The sequence below is a fragment of the Bos taurus genome, chromosome 4, assembly GCF_002263795.3.
Source record: "Bos taurus isolate L1 Dominette 01449 registration number 42190680 breed Hereford chromosome 4, ARS-UCD2.0, whole genome shotgun sequence".
NCBI lineage: Eukaryota > Metazoa > Chordata > Mammalia > Artiodactyla > Bovidae > Bos > Bos taurus.
In genome coordinates, this window is record NC_037331.1 from 31,044,478 (window position 1) to 31,068,409 (window position 23,932).

The 23,932-nt window shown below is 40.6% G+C and overlaps 1 protein-coding gene across 2 annotated transcripts in view; it reads right to left on the minus strand.

The window, feature by feature from the left end:
* The window catches only part of RAPGEF5 (Rap guanine nucleotide exchange factor 5), a 235,203-nt gene that overhangs the window by 136,376 nt on the left and 74,895 nt on the right, over positions 1-23,932 (minus strand). For both annotated transcript variants that reach the window (XM_010804110.4, XM_005205289.5), the window contains exon 7: positions 4,388-4,436. In XM_010804110.4, the coding sequence (XP_010802412.2) occupies positions 4,388-4,436 (49 nt within the window). The remainder of the gene's footprint in view (positions 1-4,387; positions 4,437-23,932) is intronic.

The following is a 23,932-nucleotide window of genomic DNA, read 5'->3' on the forward strand; positions in this document are numbered from 1 at the left end:
CTTTGTTTACTCTATTTTTCTAGTCAGAAAACTTATTTAATTTTGTCAGGGACAAAGTAAGGATGCTAACTATCTTTTTTATTATTCAATTTATGTATCACAGGACCCTAGCTAATGAAATAGCATGAGGGGAAAAAGGGGAGTTACTTGGGTTGGTAAGACAGATAAAATAGTCATAATTGATAGACACTGTATTTGCCTATAAAGAAAACCCCAGGTAATTTTAAAACTAGCTATTAGAATTCATTTAAGTTCAACACTTTTGATAGGAACAAAAACAAGAATTCTCATGCAGGAAAAATAAACAATTAGAAAAGATAACAGATGTGGATCAACAAACTGATTCAAAGTATATATGGAGAGGAAAAATACCCAGAATAGCCAGAACAATGTTGAAGGAGAAAAAGCTGGGAGGCTGACAGTGCCCTACCAACACGCACTGTAAAGTTACAGTAACCCAAACAGGGTGGCACTGGCGAAAGCACAGACAAGCAGGGCAGTGAAGAGAACAGAGCCCAGACATAAACCCACACAAATACAGTCAAGTGACCTCTGGCAGAGGAGAGAGGGCAATAAAATGGAAGGAGGATAGTGTTTTCAACAAGTGCTGCTCGAACAACTAGACACACACACACCCACACGTAAAAGAACCTAAATGCGGACCTAACACTCTTCATGAAAATGAGCTCAAAACGGATCACAGACTTAAAGGTCTAGCATGTAATAGAAGAAAACCTAGATGATCTTGTGTGTGATATGACTTTTTAGCTATAACACCAAAGGCAGGATCCAAAAGAGAAGAAAGATAAGCCTGACTTTATTAAAATTAAAAATCTTTGCTCTTTCAAAGACAATGTGAAGAGAATGAGAATACAAGCCAGAGACTGGGAGAAAACACCTGCAAAATATATCCTAAAAAGGACAATCATCAAAAATATATACAGAACTCTTAAGACTCAACAAGAAAACAAGCAAGCTGACTGAAAAATGGATCAAAGACTTTAACAGACACCTCTTCAAAGAAGATATAAAGATAACAAGTAAGCACACAAAGAGATATTCCAGATCACATGCCATCAGGAAAATGCAAACTAAAGCAACTAAATCTGAAACACTGACAACAAATGCTGGTGAAGATCCAGAGCAACAGGAACTCTCGTTCACTGCTGGTGGGAACGCAAAGAGCACAGCCACTCGGGAAGGTAGTCACCAGAAGCAGCTTCTTACAAAACTCAACACACTCTTACCACATGGTCCAGAAATCACACTCTTTGCTACTCACCAAAGCAGCTGAAACCTATGTGTGCATGTAGGTGTCTGTGTAGATGAAACCTGTATACAAACATACACACGGATGTTTATACAAGGTTTATTTATACCATCTATAACTGCCAAAACCTGGAAGCAATCAAGATGTCCTCTGGCAGGTGAACAGATACATAAACTGCGGTACATTCAGACAACAGAATATTATTCTTTTTTTTTTTTCAGACAACGGAATATTATTCTAAGCTAGGAAGAAATGAGTTATCAAGTCGTTAGTAGAAGACATGGATGAACTTTAAATGCCTATTACTGACTGAACAAAGCCAATCTGAAAAGACTATCTACTCTATGATTCCAACCACGTGATGTTCTGGAAAAGGCAAAACTATGGGGACAGTAACATAAGTGATTTCCAGAATATGGGGGAGGGAGGCATAAATAGGTAGAGCATAAGGGCAGTGAAGTGATTCTGTGTGATACTATAATATAAACACATGTTATTAGACATTAGTCCAAACCCGTAAAATGGACAGTACCAAGAGTGAACCCTAAACTATGGACCGTGGGTGACAACGATGTGTCAATACAGGCTATTGATTATAACAAATATACCCCTCTGAGATGCTGGCAGTAAGGGAGCAGGGCATGTGGGGACACAGGGTATATGGGAACTGGGTACTTTCTGCTCAATTTTTCTGTGAATTGAAACTACTCTAAAAGGTAAAGTTTATTTCAAGAAAAACTGTCATGAAAGACAAAGACAGAAACCTTCACTTAAAAAAAAAAAAGCTAAAAATACCAGAAGCCAAAAAAATAACAGTAACCAAAGGCCAAAGAATACATTAAGCAAAAAAATGTACAAAGCTTTAAGGAGACATTTTTAAGACAGTACTGAAGATATGAAAAAAGTGGAATGAAATCCTAGATTCATGAATGGAAATGCTTATCTCCAAAGTGCCAATTTATCTAATGACCTATAAATTCAATACAGTTTAAAAATTACCAGTAGGGGTTTTCATGGAACTTGACAAAATAAAACTATGAATTTACGTCCCCATTCCTGATATATTTGTGTTTCACTCTGTCCCTGAGAAGTTGCCAATGTTGTCTTGACATTCCAAGCTCCACGGATGAAATAAGTAAGGAAAATAGAGATGCTAACCTCATGGCATAACAGTCAACTGCATACCAGTCTTTGACTCTGCACAGTCCACTGTGTTTGGGGCTTGCTTACGCTTCCTCAATTCTCTTCACCTCCAGAGAGTTCAAACTTCTCAGCCTGACGTCCGGAATCTACCTCTTTCTGCCTTGTTCACTTTGCTCCAGCCACTTTCACTTCCTTGCTGTTCTCTACACACATTTTGCACACCTCTGTCCAATGCTCTTGCCTGGACGTCCACGGGGCTCACCCCTCAGTGACTTCAGGTCTTTGCTCAAGGGGCCTGCCCAGCCCACACTGTGTAAATTAGCAACCATCTCCTTCTCCAGCCCCATCTATATTTACTTGTTCTATTTTGCTCCAGCAATGACAGAGTATATGTATTTTATTATTTCCCCAACTTTTTCTAAAACTTAAAAAATAAATCTATCTTCCAAGGCACTATCATCCCAACTCACACAGACTGTAAATTTTGTCTCCTTACGGTTGTGGGATACTACATCAGCTCTAGCACAATTTTTTTTCTAAGATTCCCCTCCTACAACCTGTATACTGGTGTCCCTTCTCCCTCTTGGCCTCCACCTATGCAAACATCCACGATCTAATGCCATTCCCACTGCCTGGGCGCTGCGGATCTGCATCGCTGTGCCTCGTATTTCTTCTCCACCACCTCTGTAGTATCCAGGCTCTGCATCCTCTACAACAGCCAAATCAACATAGTACAAACACAACAAGGTGTGTTTGATCCCAAAAGCCACCGAGAGAAAAGCAAAGTTTTCGCTTCTAGCTAGAAAAAGGAAGATGCAAAATGTATGACTTCTGTTCTGAAGACATCTCTGTTGCAGGCATTTCTTCAAACCGTGGCAACTCTCTGACTTTGTCACAGTGCTTTCACCTGCAAAGTCTTAGCCTGGCTTACCATTCTCCATGAAGCCCCTCCCCTCTGTCTGCCATTCCATTCAGCACCGGCCTCCTCTGAACAGCGAGGGTCCTCCTGCTACTCTTCTTTTCAATGCAAGGGTTCTCTACCTCACTGAGCGTCTGTTTCATACTGAATTTCAGCAAAACATGGCCTTCTCTCCTCAAGATGTAGCTGAGAGCTCCCTTTTCCTTTCCACTTATTATATTCACAGATTGCTTCCTAAGGTATTAGGAATTGGATCCATACCATCAGTTCCTATGAAACATGCTTGCTATGAAATGTTATTAGACAATTCAATTTTTTTTTAAGAAGCCACTTTGAGATGAGAAATATAAAACAGAGACCACCATTATATTATCTATTTTCCTCTGTCATTATGACAAGTAATGTAAAGTGGTTTGCTTTCTTTTGCTGGGTACCTAGACCCATGCTTGCAGTGGGCTGCAAACACATTTTGAATTTTGAATTTCATTTTTCCTTGAAGCATGAAATAAAGCCAGGCAGTGAAATTTGAAAGAACTGTATATATGCCTGTGCTATTTTGACAGCAGAATAAATACTTTTTAAAACAAATGGAGGAGAAGGCAATGGCACCCCACTCCAGTACTCTTGCCTGGAAAATCCCATGGACGGAGGAGCCTGGTGGGCTGCAGTCCATGGGGTCACTAAGAGTCGGACATGACTGAGCAACTTCACTTTCACTTTTCACTTTCACGCATTGGAGAAGGAAATGGCAACCCACTCCACTGTTCTTGCCTGGAGAATCCCAGGGATGGGGGAGCCTGGTGGGCTGCCATCTATGGGGTCGCACAGAGTCGGACACAACTGAAGTGACTTAGCAGCAGCAGGTTAATTTTAAAATAATTAAATAAAATATTCAGTATAATTCTAAAAAAAAAAATTAAAAAAATAAAACAAATGGAGATATGCTTTCTGGACCAAATCTTCCCAGGATACATTCAACTGCTCACAACCACATGACATGTGAAATATCCCCAAAGAATCAGAATCTTCCTCCAGCCCCATGAAAGACTACTCACCAGACTTCCTTGCTTTCAAAGCAATAACAGCTGCTAGCTCTCTCTGCACCTAAGAAAATATTAGGGGGAAAACATCAAATTAGAAGAAGAAAAACATAGGTTTGTCTTTAGATCTGCAAAGTTAAGAGCTGTTGAGATAAGAGTTAAGTTTGCTGCCATACTTTTGTTTGTTTTTAATAATATGGAAAAACTTCTGCATAGGAATTTTAGGCCAAAAACCTCAAAGAATCGAATTGACTTCCTTTAAAAAGAAATTATAAACAGTTGCCAGAATGTACACACTGGAAAACACTGTTACTTCTGACGCTTTGATGAAAAGTACCTCAAAAACGTAGCGGTGTAACATTCAGGAATAATGCAAATAAATTATTACAACAGGCACAATACTGTGGCAAAGATCGTAAATATTTTTTCTCTCCTAAAGATTCTAGTTTATACAGAAATTCTGGAAAAACGGAGGTAGATGACCTTAGTTTAATTGGACTTCTGTCTGAATACAATGAACAATCACTTGAGGCCTGACAGGTTTACCAGCAACCTTTTCAGATGATGTGCTGCATAAACGCGAATGCTACCAACACACAGGCCAGGTGAAATGGGGACAGGCAGGATGAGCTCTAATATCTTAAGTGCTGTCCAGATTTTTGCTTATTCACTCATTCTCTCTCTCCTCCCTGAACATATATGCTTAAATCCTTTCTCAAAAAGGAACATAAAACAGAGACCAAGAAAGATAACCACAGTCACTTGCAAAGATAATGTGGGAAAAAAAAAGATAACATGAGGATAATATCTGGGAAACCTCTGGAGGTTTCAAGGGGTGGTGGTAGTGAGTTTGGAAGGGTCCTGCAGCTTAATGTGTTATACAAGTGAAATTTTAAAGGCAGAGCGTGAAGTTCAAGGTTAAAGAAGATTTGCTACGGAAATTAATCTAATTTACACTGATGTATGTGAAGGCAAAAGCAGCTCAGCGAGACACTGGGACTCTGCCTGGGATCCATACCACAATGATCAAGGTATAGTCATCCCTGAAGAAAGCATTCCCCCTTCCCCACACTGCTTTACTGCCACGCTTCCCTGGCTGGCCAGTGTGAATGCCAGTCTAAAGGGTATATATACTCTTGATTTAACTGATTCTTTGCTTCCTTAGGGCTTCCTCAGGAAAATTATACTGTAATGAGAAGATAATCAGTCCCTCTCTAATGGTGGGGGTTTGAAATCCAAAAACATTCATGGGGGAATGGATAAAGAAGATGTGGTACATATATACAATGGGATATCACTGGGTTATTAAAAAGAATGAAATAATGCCATTTGCAGCAACACAGATGGACCCAGAGATTGTCATACTGAGTGAAGTGAGTCAGACAGAGGCGGAGAAATATCATACAACACCCCTTATATTTGGAATCTAAAAAGAAATGATACAAATGAACTTGCAAAACAGAAAGAGACTAACAGAGAACATCTGATGGTTGCTGAGAGAAGGACACGGAGAAGGGACAGTTAGGGAATTTGGGGTTGACATGTACACACTGCTGTACTGATAACAGATAACAAACAAAAGACCTATTGTAGAGCACGTGGAACTCTGCTCAATGTTATGTGGCATCCTGGATGGGAGGGGAGTTTGGGGGCGAAGGGATACATGTATATGTATGGCTGAGTCCCTTCACTATTCACCAGAAACAACATTGTCAATCAGCTGTGTGTGAGCGCACATGTGTGCGTGCGCCCGCACATGCACGCATGCTCAGCCGCTCCTACTCCAATACAAAATTAAAAGTTAAAAAAAAAAAAAATGCTCACAGATATAAAAATTTAGTTGAAGAACTTATGCAGAAAAAGAGACTTGGGAGAGATAGAAGTGATGATTCATCAGAGGAAAGCCTTTACAAAATACTTGCATGTGTAGTAATAAAAAAGCAAAAAAACAAAACACGAATTAGTGCCTGTTTTAGACATTTGAAATTGTGTGTAAGGTTTACCGTTACACACAATCCCCTGTTACAGGGGAGAATATCTGGAAGTGGACAAAGACACAGATGAGAAAGGCTCCCTGGGGCCCTGTCAATGGCTTCCTAATGTTGTGGCGCCCAGGGAAGACTCCTCTTGGCTCAGACATAGAAAGGCAGCAGAGACAGAAAAAGATGCAGAAGGTGGCTCACTTAAAGCTGTCTTCTCCACCCTCCTCCTTCAGTTTTCTATACCTGAGACTCTCTTCATGAGAGCTTCAGTTTTTCTTTCTTGATTTAGAAATAAGACTCAAAACAGAAGTAGCTCAGAAAAGGAAAATGTTATATTCCCAACACTATATAAAACATCTCTGCAAAGATTTGGTGGAGAAAGAAAGGGAGAAAAAGGATGAGCAAGAAACCCACAGAGCACTTTTTGGGAAGCCAAGATGGAAAAAAAAAAAAGGATAGTGAGAAAGACAAGAACTTCACAGTTAAAAATGAACCTAAGCTTTTTCTTTTTTCCATAAAATAAATGAGAATACTCGACTGTACCACACCACATCCCCTGAACATCTGCAGTCAGGGAGGACGGACAAGTGTTATGTGCGGTGGCATGTAGAACAGCTTCCACATTTCTGCCCCCGAGGGAAAACATTTTTGCGCAAAACCCCAAGGGTAGGTTATTCTTCCTCCAAAATACAAAGGGGGAAGCATTGAGCAAACAAATCACAAACTGGGTGAGATCCCGTTAGAGTCTCCTATAGATGGCTGGAAGGCATCACTGACGCAATGGACAGGAGTCTGAGGAAACTCAGGGAGGCAGGGAAGGACAAGGGAGCCTGGCGTGCTGCAGTCTATGGGGTTGCAAGAGTCGGACACGACTTAGTGACAGAACAACAACACAGTATCCTCTTAGCACTTTTTTTTTTTTAAAGACACACCAGCAATCATTATTTCATTATTTTCAATTGTGACTAATGCCTGTCTTCTGGGCAGAAGCTCCGCTGAGGCAGCTATCTTTTCAGCACCATGACTCAGGGCCATCAACACGCTTGCACTGACCCACAGGAGGTGGATGAAGAGGCAACTTAAAGGGAACAGAGACAGAACCCAGGGGAGGGGAAAAAAAAAAAGGTTGCCTGAGGGAGGACAAGGAAAATCCAAAGAGAAGGCACTCCCCCTAAGAAGGGACTTGTAGCAGAAATCTTCAGAACAAATTAGGACTCCAAGCCTCCTTTAGCAAATACTTGTTAGGTTTATTCTGAAAACTTAAACTTTTAACAACTGCAGAAACAGAGACTAGACTTTTCTTTGTAAGCACTAATACGGGACTCGTCGGCACTGAAAAAGAAACATAACACCCCAGCAACGCTCAAGTTTCCAGATGTCTAAAGTCCTGGCCCACATTTTGATAACTTTCTGGGAACCCTGAGCAAAAACCAACCAGCTAAGATGCTCCTGAATTCCTAACACTCAGGGACTGATGAAGATAATAAATATGTGGCGACTCTCTCTGAGTTCGCCTTTGTGTGTCTATCCACACATACCCTTTTTCCTAATAAACACTTAACCTGTTTCACTTAAAAAAAAAGAAGAAGGTACAGTAAATATGTGCTGATTTAAACCATTAACTTGGGGGAAGAGTCTGTTACACTGAAAAGTCTTTTATAGACAATTATTTTTCTACTTGATCTCCTTGTGCTGTTCCTTAATGTAAGCCTCTCTCATCACGACACATATGGAGCCCTCTTCTTAAATCAGTATCAAAAACTACATACCTATAAATGTATATTTAAAAATGGCCAAGAGCCATGCTCTGATATTCACCACTGTTTTTATTTTATGAGCGTGCTAAACCACTGCCTAGAAAATTAGAAGAAATGCACTGCTGTTGATCTGACAGGAAGTCCATTCTCACAGTGGTCTATCACAAGCCTTCGTTGTTGTTCTGTCGCTCAGTCGTGTCCGACTCTTTGCGACCCCATGGACCGCAGCACGCCAGGCTTCCCTGTCCTTCAGCATCTCCCGGAGCTTGCTCAAACTCATGTCCATTGAATTGGTGACTGAACATTTTATGTAGCTCAGAAATGTACCCTACCTATGTCACACCCTCAGTGAAGTCTGATAATAAGAAATCAGACACACTAATATTTCTGTAATGAAATGTATGATTATTCATACCACATGGGATAAAGACAGACTAGGAGGAGTCTCAGGATTTTCTACTAAATATATTCAGTTTAGGTTAGACTTTGGCATCAGGTGGCAGAGTGGGAAAGAATCCACCAGCAGGAGATGCCAGAGATGTGAGTTCGATCCCTAGGTCGAAAAGATCTCCTGGAGTAGGAAATGGCAAGCCCTTTCAGTTTTCTTGTCTGGGAAACTGGACGAGGATCCTAGCAGACTGCAGACCATGGGCTCACAAAAGAGCTGGACGTCACCGAGCAACTAAGCACACAAACACACAAGTCATGAAAACCTTTTGTGTTTTAGGGCTTTTATATTTCAGATTTGTGAATAATGGATTGTAAGTAAACCTCTACTAATTTTAAGCTGAAGGTTTGTCTCCATCTTTTTCTCATGTTTCTTCTTGTCAAATAGCTATGTAGTCACTATATTCTGTCTAAGAAATGCTTTCTTTTAAATTGCTTGGCTTTGCATCCATTTTGAACCTGAATGCACATGAGAATCACTTGGGAAGCTTTAAAAAAGCAACTGATACTTGGGCCCCATCTAAATCAGAATCTCTGGGGGACAAGTCCAGCCATCAGTATTTACTGCTGCTGTTGTTCCCAAGTTTCTTAAGCGATTCTACACTGTATCCAGGGTTGAGAAGCACTCTTCTATTTAATAAGACATCTTCACTTCTCCAAGACTCAACCTTTTAATCTTGAAATCATTTCAACTGACAATCAATTTTTACTTTTTATTTTATTCTCCTCTAATTTAAATCATTTGTAAAGGAACATGGTTTTCACTGTGTTTTAGGTATTAAATTTTGATATAATCCAATCAAATGGTAAGATTCCGTTACAACATCAGTGGTTTGACAGACCCAAGCACAAGGAAAATTGCAAGGGAGCTTTTAAAGAAGCTTAAACTTTAAAACATAGTTTACTTAATATAAAAAGAACCCTATAACTCAAAACACATTTGCAACTTAGGGTGTATTTGCTCTTGTGAATATCTAAATAGAGGATAATTAAGGGACTGATAAAACACATCAAAATTTCCTTTTCCTCTGGGTACCCATCGGCAATTTTAAAATGTTTTAAAGTGTTGAAGTATTTTGGCTTTCTATCTTTAAAAACCAGCAGGGCTACTCACAAAATAGCCCTGAAATTCAACAAGAATCAGGGTTAGTCTCAGTTCCAGCATATTGTCTGTTTTTCTCTGGCTTAATAAGGCTTTCAGACTCAAAATACAAATGCAATGAGTCTCGCATCAGCACAAGGTTCAAGAGGCAACAGAAAGTGTCAAATACAAGCCCCGAGTGCCAGAGATCATGGCCATGGAGAGGTCAACTGAGAAGACGTGGTGGCCTTCCTGGAGGAAGAGGCCCCTGAAAACCAAGCGTGAAGCTGGAGAAAGCCAACAAAGGTCCCTGTGGGAGACAGACCAACAGTGACAGACGCCACCAAAGGGCCATCCTTATAAACTAATGTTTCAGAAAATCATGAATTCACAAATTTCCTAAAGGTTTTTAATAAATCTATTAATCTCAGAAATCTTTAAATTTTGATAATATAATCAAAATGTTTTTAAAACACAGAACACATTTTCTCAATTTCCTAAATTAAATGTAAGAAGAAACATAATTCAATACACTTTCCTCTTTTATTCCCAAATATACTTGCTCCCAAAACAGGGTTAAAAATTCTAGATAAATAAATATGCTTATTAAAGCCATCAACATATTTCTGGATAAGATATAAACTGAGTAGTGATGGTGGCTAGACTTCTGTCCCATGAAGAAAGAGCCACATACTCAGTGACAATTTCCTTTGTTCCTCAGTGGCCCATTTTCCCATTTCCAAATTCACTCTTCTGTTCTAAATAGTTAATATTGCCACAGGACTGACACATGAATAATCCTGTGATTACCTGCTAATGTCAACCCATAATTGGAAAATTAAGAAGGTTATTTATCTGTCTAGACAGTACTGTTCTCTGCCTAATAGTTTATTTAACAAATAGTTGTTTTCCTAATAACTACTCTCACCATATCAAAGACGTGTTTGCTAAGCATGCTACGATGATAAAATATGCTTATTCTTATTTCAAGGATATTAGGGATATTTTTAAAAATTCTCATAAAGACTTTGTTGACTAAATACAGATATGTCTATTTTATTGTAACTTAGATAATCACTGACCAAAGACTAATACATACATAAGTGACCTGAAACTAACTAGTGGAATAAAGTCCTACACGTAAGTTCTTTTCTTTTTTTTTTTTTAATATTTATTCACTTGGCTGTGCCAGGTCTTAGTTTCAACATGTGAAGCTTCAGGCTCACATGCGGCAGGTGGCATCTCGTTCCCTGCCCAGCGACTGAACCCGGGCCCCCTGCACTGGAAGCATGCAGTCTCTAGCCACTGCACCACCAGGGAAGCCCCTATATGTAAGTTAGTTTTTTAAGTCTGTTATTTAGGTCTGCTATGTGTACATGTATCTCCTATGCATGAGGTTCACATTAGAAAGATGTGATAATTTTTAGTTGATCATAAGCATGGTATAAGTTAACAATGGAAATGAGATTTAGAATTGCATAACAATGATTTTGGAACAGTACGAGGATGACATTCAGGTCAGCAAGAAATGATGGACTCCAGAGACAGCAACACCTGGATTGTACTCAGTTTGAAGTACCATCTGTTCGGCTTATGAGGAGTTGACAGGATTCACGGGACAACCCCAAGGTGGTCACCTCCTCGAGGTCGACGTGATATAGCAGTCTTCATTTATCTTGTCCTCAGCAGGGTCTGGCATGTTACCGTCCTCTTGTCCTTAGCCACCAGGATTCCATGACACATACCCTCCAGGCTCTTCTCTTTTCTCTCTGGCTGCCACTTCTCTTCCCTCAAGGCTTCGCTTTCCCCTATCTTTAAGTTTTGATGATCCTCAGTGGTTTGTTCTTAGCCCTCTCAACCTTCTTCTCTTTCTATTCATTCTCCCTAGGCAACCTCACTTACTCACAGGATTTCAATCTATCTGCATTTCCAGGGTCCAAAAGTCTCATCCCCATCCACCTCCAGGACCTAAATGCCCCACGAGTAACTCAAACTCAACACTTCCAAATGTGAAGTCACTTTCTTACACTTCCCTCCACTCTCTAATCTGTAGCATGGCCCATATACCCAGGCAGTGAATGGTACCACCATGTACCAGGGTCTCAAGCCAAGAAGTGAGGTGTCCTTGATTTAATGCAACCCACCATCTCCTCCCAACTCAGACTGTTGCCTCTCATTTACCTCTCTTAAAACCACATCATACTCAATAGAAAATATAAATCTTATATTAATCTCTTGCTAAAAAACTCTTCAAAGACTTCGCATGACACCATGACAGAGTCCAATGTCCAATATTTCGTATATAATATTCTTTTCATCTGGTCTTCAGTATCACCTATTTCCACATCTCCTTTTTTGGGGTGAGGGAGTTCTCCGTTGGTGTGCTTGGGTTTTCTCTAGTTGTGGCAAGCAGGGGCTACTCTTTGTTGTGGTGTGTGGGCTTTTCATTGCAGTGGCTTCTCTTGTGGCAAAAAGGCATGTTTTAGCTCTACAAACTTTCAAATACTCAGAACTACCCACAGTGGAAATGTTCTACTATGTGAAGTTCAGTAGAAGATGCTTTATATGGGAAGGTAAATTTCAGAAGTACCCAGACCAAGGATTTGTTCTAAAGATTTGTTTTATGAATGCCTCCTACCCAAATTATCCACTATCATCAAAAGAGAACAAGCATAAACCTCCTGGGAGTCGTCTACCTGTCAGCCTGCAGTAGAACAGTTGGGGATATTATTGGCATTTCATCTGGGTAACAGAGACAGGGGGAGGGCAAATCTCAACAGATGAAAACGAACAGTTGGAGGCCATTCCTTACTGTGGAAATCTCTTCAATTTCATGGCACAAAGAACAGGAGACGCTGCAGATGTACTGGCCAAATGTAATCCGAAAAGAGCAAGCAAATGACACTGACATCTTTTCAAAAGAGCAGGTGAATCTGCTCCTTCAGTCTTCAAAGCTGCTCTCTCAATTCTTGATCTAGTCATTTCCCCAAAGCTCTAACTGCTCATCCACATGAATTTCTTGACGAACATTTTATATATATGAAATGTTATAAGGAAACACGTATACATTGGACACCCTGGGTTTTGCTATGACAATGAAATAAAACATGGATTATGCTTATATCAATATATTTTAAAAAATTTTTAAGTCTCAAGTTACTTTTTTCCATTTTCTGGTAAGACCAGAGTATTTTCAATCTATGTCACATTTAATGATTCTTCAGTAGATTTATATGATATGGTTTATTTAACAAAGTATCTTTAAAGACATAATTTGGAAACATGTCTTTAGCATGCCTTTTATTTAGTATTACATGTCATTCCTTATATGGTCTTTCTTAATCAGTGTGCTTTTTGGAAGTAAGTTTCTAAACTGCAGCAGGAGTATAACCTATAGCTCTAGACATTCCAGGGATCTTCTACAGTAAGGATCTCTAATCAGAAGGGACAGGTCCTATAGAAGCTGAAAGAGTGAAGGCAAGAGGAGAAGGGGGCAACAGAGGATGAGATGGTTGAATGGCATCACTGACTCAATGGACACGAGTTTGAGCAAACTCAGGAACATAGTTAAGGACAGGGAAGGCTGGCGTGCCGCAGTTCGTGGGGTCACAAACAGTCGGACACGACTGAGCGACTGAACAACAACAAGGGACATTACACAGAAACTCCCCCACTGGCATGAATCCAGATCATCCAAGACCCTTGCAACCAGGAAGTCTATCTACAAAAACTGCGAATGTGGGAGGATATCCTGGAAGAACAAGATGCAGAACACAAGATCCAAAAGCCTATAACAGGAACGGGAAATCTTCATCTAGTTTATGCCAACCTTGAGGGAAATCTGGGAATCTGTTTGCTGGGGCAGAGTCACAGCCCTCCACCCCACAGCACAGGACTGCTATGGGCATGAAGTGAGTTAACACCTATAAAGCATCCAGGAATGGTGCCTGCAACAGCGAGTGCTACGTGCATGTTAGCTACCATCATCATCATCATCATCACACTACTATAAGCAATACGGCTGAGCTTAACAACAAATTATAATAGAAGGACACTTCAGTCCCTAGTTGCTTTACTATTTCATTTGTTTAAACCCTTCTTCCTATCTAAATTATTAAAACTCCTTGACAATCAGTACTGCTTCTGCTTGTAATATGCCTCCTACATGGCCCCCACATTGCCAGGAGCATAAAAGTGACTGATAGGCTTCACTGAAAAGGGCCAACAGTGCAGGTATTTCTAGAGTTTATATTTTTTTTAAAAATATACTTTTAGATTTCTACAAAATTCTGAAGCTTTTACAAAGGTATGTAAGACAGACCTCAGATTTAGAAATTCACTTTGAAACTTCAGAGGGATCAACCAACGAGCTGTGGCCTGGCAGCTTTTGGCATCCAAGAGATAACTGCTGTTGAATGAACCAAGGGATTGTGGCTGTATTCGACAAGCAGTGTGTATTACTTTTGTATTTCTGCCCTAGCACATCACGACCCACAGCTTAAGAGAACACCCATTGATCATCTCACACTGCCATAGGTTAGGAGTGCAGAGGAAGCATGGCTCAGCTGGATCCTCTGCTTAGAGACTTATGAGGCCAAAAACGAAGGTACAGGCGGAGCTGTGTTCCCTGTGGAGGCACTGGGAGAGAAGATGCTTCCAAGAGCATCCGGGTGGTTGGCAGAGTCTGGGTCCTGCATCTACGTGACTAGGGGACCCATTTCCTTGCTTGTGTCACCTGGAACCTGCCCTGAGCTCCTAGAGGCCTCTCTCTGGTCCTTGCACAGGGAGACCTACTTCTCAGAGCCAGCAACAACACACTGAATCCTCACACTCGAATCTTTCCTTATTTTCTCTTCTGTCATTTCTCTTTGATGCTCACCACAGCAAGGTTCACAGGATTAGACTGGGTACTTGCAGACAATCCAGATCTGTACACTTAATTACATCAGCAGAGTACCTTTTACCACGTAGTGAGTATTTACAGGTGCCAAATACTGCATTCATCTTTGGGGTCATTCTACCTACTAAGGTACAGCAACTCAGAGCCTCAGAGCCCTCCTGTAAAACTAGCCTTGAGTAAAGTTTAAAAATAAAATAAAATTAAAAAAAAATAATGTATAAAAAATAAATAAATAAATAAAATAAAGGAAAAAAAAAATAATTAAAACTAGCCTTGAACCCCATTTTAGGATTTTATAGTAACATGCTAATAAGTCTAGTCCTGGGTCATGATTTACCTGCTGTAACATCTTTACCAGAGCATACCTCTGAGTTCACACAATGGAATCCCATGACTTGAGAGCCAGTCTGAAGAAATATCTGAATTGCTAAACCATGCAGTCATGTTTACAGTATTTCATGATCCCTAACAGGCTAAAAGTTAAAATGCTGTTTAATAAAATTTCATAGGTTTCATTTTATACAATTCTTCAAATAAGAAGACTCTATAATCAAATCCCAAACCCCACCTGTTGAGACTTATTCAGTAACTATGAAGTGTCCTAAGTGAAGATAATGTAGATAATTGCCTTTTGAACCCTAAATTGCTATTTTTCATTACTACAGCAATTACTGTACAATAGCAAAAATTGCTATTTTTAATTACTCTTCATTAATACTTCCTGTCTCAAATGCTTCACCTCTGCAATGCAAATGACAACCCATTGTGCTGCGCAAGGCTGAAATGCGATGCTGCATAAAAACAGAAGCAGGATGCTTGCGCAAGGTAAGAACTCAACAAAAATCACCCAGTCTTAGCCTTTTACCCAGATCTCATTTGGTCTTCATAACTCAACAAGAGGCTAATACATTTATATCTGCAAACAAGTTTCTTCAATAATTTCCCCATATAGAAGTTCATCTGTGCTGTTTCTAATACAAAAGATGGAAAACAACCATAATGGTCAGGGGATGATAAATCCATGGTATAGGGTGCTATGAGCAACAACCAATGCCACAGGAGGTACTGTTGGTGCTGCAAATACATTAAGGGAAAAGCACAGACCTCAAAATAAGAGTCATTTTTTTTTGGACATATTTTACAAAATATACACCACACAAGAAATATAACCTAGAAAGTAATAAACACTAAAGTGTCAATAGTGATTCATTTCTAAGCAGTTTCACTACGGGCATCTTTTTTATTCTGGAATTAAAAAAAAAAATTATTGTCTTTATATTCAAGTTAAATAACCCAAATGTCAGATAAATTTTTAAAATTTGCAAAGCATAATCCATAGTAACAATGACTCACTACCAGAATTATCATCATTTTGACATAAACAGAATTCACCCTAATTCTAACCATCTAGTATGCACATAAAATTTCCTTATATTGATTTATATTAATACAACAGCATAAAATAACAAATTAATTTAAAATTTACCTTATTCCATCACCACCAAAAACTCAAGTAGTTTTCTCTTTTTTATATGCCTCCTGGTCCTCCTTCACAAATGGACATAATACTAAAGCTGTACCATTGAGTTAAGTATGTAAAATTAAATTTCATCTAAGCAACTATAAGAAGTTCTATTTTAAACCAATGCACCAAAGAAGCAACCCAACATGAAATGTTCATGGATCGTCCTTTGAAAGTTCCTTCCACTTGCCTTAGATAGGATTTCACAGTAACACTCCACAAACCTGTGACTGTTAATGTACAAACTGATGGCTAAATGGTCTATCTGTTCAGTTCAGTCATTCAGTCATGTCCGACTCTTTGCAACTCCATGGACTGCAGCACACCAGGCCTCCCTCTCCATCACCAACTCCCGGAGTTTACTCAAACTCATGTCCATTGAGTCCGTGATGCCATTCAACCATCTCATCCTCTGTTGTCCCCTTCTCCTCCCGCCTTCAATCTTTCCCAGCATCAGGGTCTTTTCAAATGAGTCAGTTCTTCACATCAGGTGGCCAAAGTACTGGAGCTTCAGCTTTAGCATCAGTCTCTCAAATGAATATTCAAGGTTGGTTTCCTTTAGGATGGACTGGTTGGATCTCTTTGCAGTCCAAGGGACTCTCAAGAGTCTTCTGCAACACCACAGTTCAAAAGCATCAATTCTTTGGCGCTAAAAATTCTCCAAGCCAGGCTTCAACAATACATGAACCATGAAATTCCAGATGTTCAAGCTAGTTTTAGAAAAGGCAGAGGCACCAGAGATCAAATTGCCAGCATGCACTGGATCATCAAAAAGCAGAAGAGTTCCAGAAAAGCATCTATTTCTGCTTTATTGATTATGCCAAAGCCTTTGACTGTGTGGATCACAATAAACTGTGGAAAATTCTGAAAGAGATGGGAATACCAGACCACCTGACCTGCCTCTTGAGAAATCTGTATGCAGGTCAGGAAGCAACAGTTAGAACTGGACATGGAACAACAGACTGGTTCCAAATAGGAAAAGGAGTACATCAAGGCTGTATATTGTCATCCTGCTTATTTAACTTATATGCAGAGTACATCATGAGAAACGGTGGGCTAGATGAAGCACAAGCTGGAATCAAGATTGCCAGGAGAAACATCAATAACCTCAGATATGCAGATGACACCATCCTTATGGCAGAAAGTGAAGAAGAACTAAAGAGCCTTTTGATGAAAGTGAAAGAGGAGAGTGAAAAAGTTGGCTTAAAGCTCAACATTCAGAAAACAAAGATCATGGGATCTGGTCCCATCACTGCATAGCAAATAGATGGGGAAACAATGGGAACAGTGGCAGACTTTATTTTCTTGGGCTCCAAAATCACTGCAGGTGGTGACTGCAGCCATGAAATAAAAAGACGCTTACTCCTTGGAACAAACATTATGACCAACGTATACAGCATATTCAAAAGCAGAGACATTACTTTGTCCACAAAGGTCTGTCTAGGTTTTTCCCGTAGTCATGTATGGATGTGAGAGTTGGGATTGTAAAGAAAGCTGAGCACCGAAGAATTGAGGCTTTTGAACTATAGTCTATCTGTATACCCTGTCAATTAAAAAGGTCTGTTTTGCATGTATATTGCAAAGAAAAATTACTATCTTCGTCTTGGGAACTGATACCCAAAGATCATAATATATTGTATAAACACACACACTTCTTCCCTTATTGACAAGGGACTCTTCAAGTCACATTTTATTCTTGAATGGGTTCTGCACAGAGACATCTTTCTGAAATGATGCTTTTAAGTTAATGTCCCCACACTGTGCTCATCTCAGTAGGCAAAACACCATGAACTATGCTATTCACCAATAACCAAACATACTTCACAAGGCTACAGTTAAATTAGGTTACCACAAGATCCGAGCATGTACAGATGGTTTTTTTGAAAAGTGAAGTCGCTCAGTCATGTCCGACTCTTTGCGACCCCATGGACTGTAGCCTACCACGCTCCTCTGTCCATGGGATTTTCCCAGCAAGACTACTGGAGTGGGTTGCCATTTCCTTCTCCAGACGATCTTCCCAACCCAGGGATCGAACCCAGATCTCCAGCACTGTAGGCAGACGCTTTAGTGTCTCAGCCACCAGGAAAGTCCTGGTTTCTTTGAAAGTAGAGACAATAAGTTAGTATTTAGTTTTAAAAAGTCATGTGTGTGTACATCTATATCTTTTGCTATATAGGGTGCTCTTCCCAAGACAAAGAAAATCAACTTGATGTATGGTAGTTGTAGAATATATTAAGCTTGTTTGATTTACAAAGGAGAGAAAAATGCCACTGAGTTACCTGTTCACATATTGATAATGGTGGGCTTTGTGATGTGTTACCATGAGATCCTACCTGAGAGAAACTGAAGGAGCTGTAACCAGCTCTCCACGTGGTCCTAGAGACTTAAAAATCCACAGCCGAAGGTGCCTTGAACGCTGTGACAGCTGATCAGGGTAGCTCTAAAGCACAATGAGGAAAGGTACTAATAAACCCCACAACTCCTTAGAAATACCAAGAACAAGGAAAACTACACCGAGACTGAGCTACAAGTGCTCCGGGGCTTTCTTGATGCTTCCCGAAACGAGATCTGTCTTCCTGGGCCTGACTTGACATTTCCTCTCAAATCTCAATCCACCTGACCTTCCCCAAATCATGTAGCAGCTCTAAAGCCCTTGGAAGGGCTGGAACCAAGCTACAATTCCACGTGGGAATTGTACGTTCCCCACAGATGAGAAATATAAGGTGGCAAGGTGTTCAAGATCTTGCAGTACCCAGATGCAAGGTGAGTCATTCCCTGGAGGAGTCACTTATTTTTATTCTCTGAACAAACATGCTCACTCAGGTCTGTGACAGACTCAGAAAACGGAGATTAACTCCACTCCATTTCTCTCTTCCCTGGAAAGGAAGAGGCAGCTAGCCCAGAAAAAGAGTGAGTGGAGATCAGTACTTCAGCATTAAAAAAGCCGTATTTCTAAATGTGGCAAAATTCATCACTGGATGGTGTGCATTGCGTACTCAGTGTGACAGATTCTCCCCTCTTCCCCTAACCTAAGATTATTTCTAGACCTTACTAACTCTATGTATCATCTCTTAAATAAGTCTCCAAAGTTCTAACTTTTTAAACATTCGGCAAAGCTCAAATCCCATGCTATTTCTTCTTCCTGAACTGGTACCAATGTGAACAATTTCAATCAAAAAAGCTGTCACCATTCTCTTTAGGGAAGCCCCAGGAATACTGGATTGGGCAGCCATTCCTTTCTCCAGGGGATCTTTCTGACCAAGGGATCAAACCTGGGTCTCCCATACTGCAGGCAGATTCTTTACCATCTGAGCCACTAGGGAAGCCCTCTCTTCAGACACTACTGCCCAAAAAGGAATTTCTCCACTGTATCAAACCCAACTCATAGGTTCATCCAGAAGGATGAACTAAAGGGATCCTAGCCACTGTATATGCTTCTGGACTCAGAAAGGATGTAGCAGATTCTTGCGAAAGACAAACCTTAAAGAAAACAAGGGAAGGTTCAGGAGAAAGACTAGACATGGCAAAGGAGAGGAGTTTCAAATGAGTGAGAGGAGTGAGACAGCTGACAGCCTTGGGGAGCTGGGGTCTTTGAGTTTCCTGTGTTATGCTTTTGGTGACACAGGACAATTGGTTGTTCATTAAGACTCAGTTCCTGGTGCCTCTCTGAAAAGTATTTCCCAAGAGATTCTATCTAAGGAAAAGATGACATGGGAGAAGAATCATAGGCCCGGGTTAAGTCCCTAGTTAATGAGAGGAAAATCAGGTCCTTTTTACCTGTAAAGCAGGATTCCAGAGAGGGAAAATGTGAGATGACTTTTACTAGAAAGAATGCTAGGGAGCATCAGAGAACAAGTTCATGGCCGATGGAAAAACTGATGGAGTTAATGTCACAACTTCTAGACATTAAGCAGGGAAAGACTTTGCTGTGAAGTTGACAATGTGCTGCAGTTATAACCACCTCTTCTTTTGTCTTTTGTCTTTTTTTCCTAGAGAGTTGCAAAAAGAAATTCCATCTCAAATCTCTTCTTCTCTAACACTTGCACCAAAAGTTATGTGTCCTCTTGACTTCTTGGGGTTTCATCTGCTTCAAGATCTTCTAGGACTTACAGCAGTAACCTTCATTTGTCATTTGGGTTAGATTGTTTTTTTTAAGGTCAGAGGCATTTCTCAGAGGAGTGATAACGTACCCTATGAGAAGGAATTTGGAAAATACCACTAAGGACATCAAATGCAGAGTGGTTCTAAACTAAAATTGGATGAGCTGAAGAAAATGAGCAACAGCACAGAGCAGAGACATACCAAGAGAGAAATCTACACTGATGAAAATCATCAACTACATCAGCTTTGAGGAAGAATATGAGGGCACCAGGAATGCCACTGGCAAGATGGTGGAGCAGAAGGACGTGCACTCATCTTCTCTGTGAGAACTCCAAAATTACAAGTCTTTGCTGAACAACTACTGACAGGAGAATGTTGGATCCCACACACAAAAAAAGATACTCCACATTCAAGGGCAAAGGAGAAGCCCCAACAAGACAGTAAGAGGGGTAAAATCACATTTAGAACCAAACATACCCGCCAGAGATGCCTGGAGAGCTCAAACAAAACCTTGAGTACACCAGGACCCAGAGACCCCACAGAGACTGAGCCAGACCTGTGTTTGAGTCTCCTGCAGAGGTATGTGTCAGCTGTGGCCTGCCACAGGGGCAGGGGCTCTGGGTGCAGCTACCTGAGTCACAAAACCTGTGATATAAGCCCTCTTGCAGGAGGTCACCATTAACCCCAACATAGAGCCGCCGAGGAGATAACCTACAAACTGCAGAACAATTATATCAAAGAAATTCTCACACTGTTAAGAAAGTTCTAGGACCCACAAGAGATTTCCCAAACTGGGGATCTAGCAAAGGGACTGAGAATCCCCAGAGAATTTGACTTTGGAGGGCAGCGGAATTTGATTACAGAACTTACACAGGACTGGGGAAACAGATTCTTGGAGGGCACAAACAAAACCTTGTGTGACCAGGACCCAGGAGAAAGGAACAGTGACCCCACAAGAGACTGACCCAGACTTGCTGTGAGTGTCCAGGACTCCCTAGTGGAGGCGTGGGTTGGCGGTGGCTGCTGCAGGGTTGGTGCACTGAGGGCAGCAGTAGGTGCATGGGGCCTACTGAAGGAGGCCCCATTATCTTCATTACCTCCACCATAGTTTGGCCTCAGGTCAAACAACAGGGAGGGAACACAGCCCCACCCATCAACAGAAAACTGGATTAAAGATTTACTGAGCCTGGCCCCACCCATCAGAACTAGAACCAGTTTCTCCCACAGTCTCTCCCATCAGGAAGTTTCCATAGGGCTCTTATCCTTATCCATCAGAAGACAGACAGAATGAAAACCACAATCACAGAAAACTAATCAAACTGATCACATGACCCACAGCCTTGTCTAACTCAATGAAACTATGAGCCATGCTCTTTAGGGCCACCCAAGACAGACAGGTCATAGTGGAGAGTTCTGACAAAATATGGTCCACTGGAGAAAGGAATGGAAAACCACTTCAGTATTCTTGCCTTGAGAACCCCATGAACAGTATAAAAAAGCAAAAATATAGGACGCTGAAAGATAAACTCTCCAGGTTGGTAGGTGCCCAATATGCTACTGGAGATCAGTGGAGAAATAACTCCAGAAAGAATGAAGAGACAGAGCCAAAATGAAAACAATGCCAAGTTGTGGATGTGACTGGTGATATAAGCAAAGCCCAGTGCTGTAAATGGCAATATTGCATAGGAACCTGGAATGGTTAGGTCCATGAATCAAGGTAAATTGGAAGTGGTCAAACAGGAGATGCCAATAGTAAACATTGACATTTTAGGAATCAGTGAACTAAAATGGACTGGAATGAGCAAATTTAATTCAGATGACCACTATATTTACTACTGTGGGCAAGAATCCCTTAGAAGAAATGAAGGAGCCATCATAGTCAACAAAAGAGTCTGAAATGCAGTACTTCGGTGCAATCTCAAAAATGACAAGAATGATCTCTGTTCATTTCCAAGGCAAACCATTCAGTATCACAGTAATCCAAGCCTATGCCCCAACCAGTAATGCTGAAGAAGCTGAAGTTGAACAGTTCTATGAAGACCTAAAAGACCTCCTAGAACTAACACTCAAAAAAGATGTTCTGTACATCATAGGGGAGTGGAATGCAAAAGGAGGAAGTCCAGAGATACCTGGAGTAACAGGCAAATTTGGCCTTGGAGTACAAAATGAAGAAAGGCAAAGGCTAACAGCCTTTTGCCAAGAGAATAGCAAACACCCTCTTCCAACAACACAAGAGAAGACTCTACACTTGGACATCACCAGATCGTCAATACAGAAATCAGACTGATTATATTCTTGGCACCCAAAGATGGAGAAGCTCTATACAGTCAGCAAAAACAAGATGTGGAGCTGACTGTGGCTCAGATCATGAAATCTTTATTGCCAAATTCAGACTTAAATTGAAGAAAGGTAGGGAAAACCACTAGACCATTCAGGTATGACCTAAACCAAATCCTTTAGGATTATACAGTAGAAGTAATAAATAGATTCAAGGGACTAGATCTGATAGACAGAGTACCTGAAGAACTATGGCCAGAGGTTCGTGACATTGTACAGGAGGCAGGGATCAAGACTACCCCCAAGAAAATGAAATGCAAAAAGGCAAAATGGTTGTCTAAGGAGGTCTTACAAACAGCTGTGAAAAGGAGAGAAGCTAAAGGCAAAGGAGAAAAGGAAAGATATACCCATTTGAATGCAGAGTTTCAAAGAACATCAAGGAGAGACAAGAAAGCCTTCCTCAGTGATCAATGTAAAGAAACAGAGGAAAACAACAGAATGGGGAAGACTAGAAATCTCTTCAAGAAAATTAGAAATACCGAGGGAACATTTCATGCCAAGATGGGCACAATAAAAAACAGAAATGGTATGGACCTAACAGAAGCAGAAGATATTAAGAAGAGGTGGCAGGAATACACAGAACTGTACAAAAAACATCTTCATGACCCAGATAACCACAATGGTGTGATCACTTGCCTAGAACCAGACATCCTGGAATACAAAGTCAAGTGGGCCTTAGAAAGCATCACTACGAACAAAGATAGTGAAGGTGATGGAATTCCAGTTGACCTTTTTCAAATACTAAAAGATGATGCTGTGAAAGTGAGGCACTGAATATGCCAGCAAGTTTGGAAAACTCAGCAGTGGCCACAGGATTGGAAAAAGTCAGTTTTCATTCCAATCCCAAAGAAACACAATGCCAAAGAATGCTCAAACTGTGGCATAATTGCACTCATCTCACATGCTAGTAAAGTAATGCTCAAAATTCTCCAAGCCAGGCTTCAACAGTACATGAAGCATGAACTTCCATATGTTCAAGCTGGATTTAGAAAAGGCAGAGGAACCAGAGATCAAATTGCCAACATCATAGAAAAAGCAACAGAATTCCACAAAAACATTTACTTCTGTTTTATTGATTACACCAAAGCCTTTGACTGTGCAGATCACAACAAACTGTGGAAAATTCTTCAAGAGATGGGAATACCAGACCACCTTACCTGCCTCTGAGATATCTGTATGCAGGACAAGAAGCAACAGTTAGAATAGGACATGAAACAATAGACTGGTTCCAAAATGGGAAAGGAATACATCAAGGCTGTATATTGTCACCCTGCTTATTTAACTTATATGCAGAGTACATCATGTAAAATGCCGAGCTGGATGAAGCATAAGCTGGAATCAAGATTGCTGGGAGAAATATCAATAACCTCAGATACGCAGATGATACCACCCTTATAGCACAAAGTGAAGAGGAACTAAAGAGCCTCTTGATG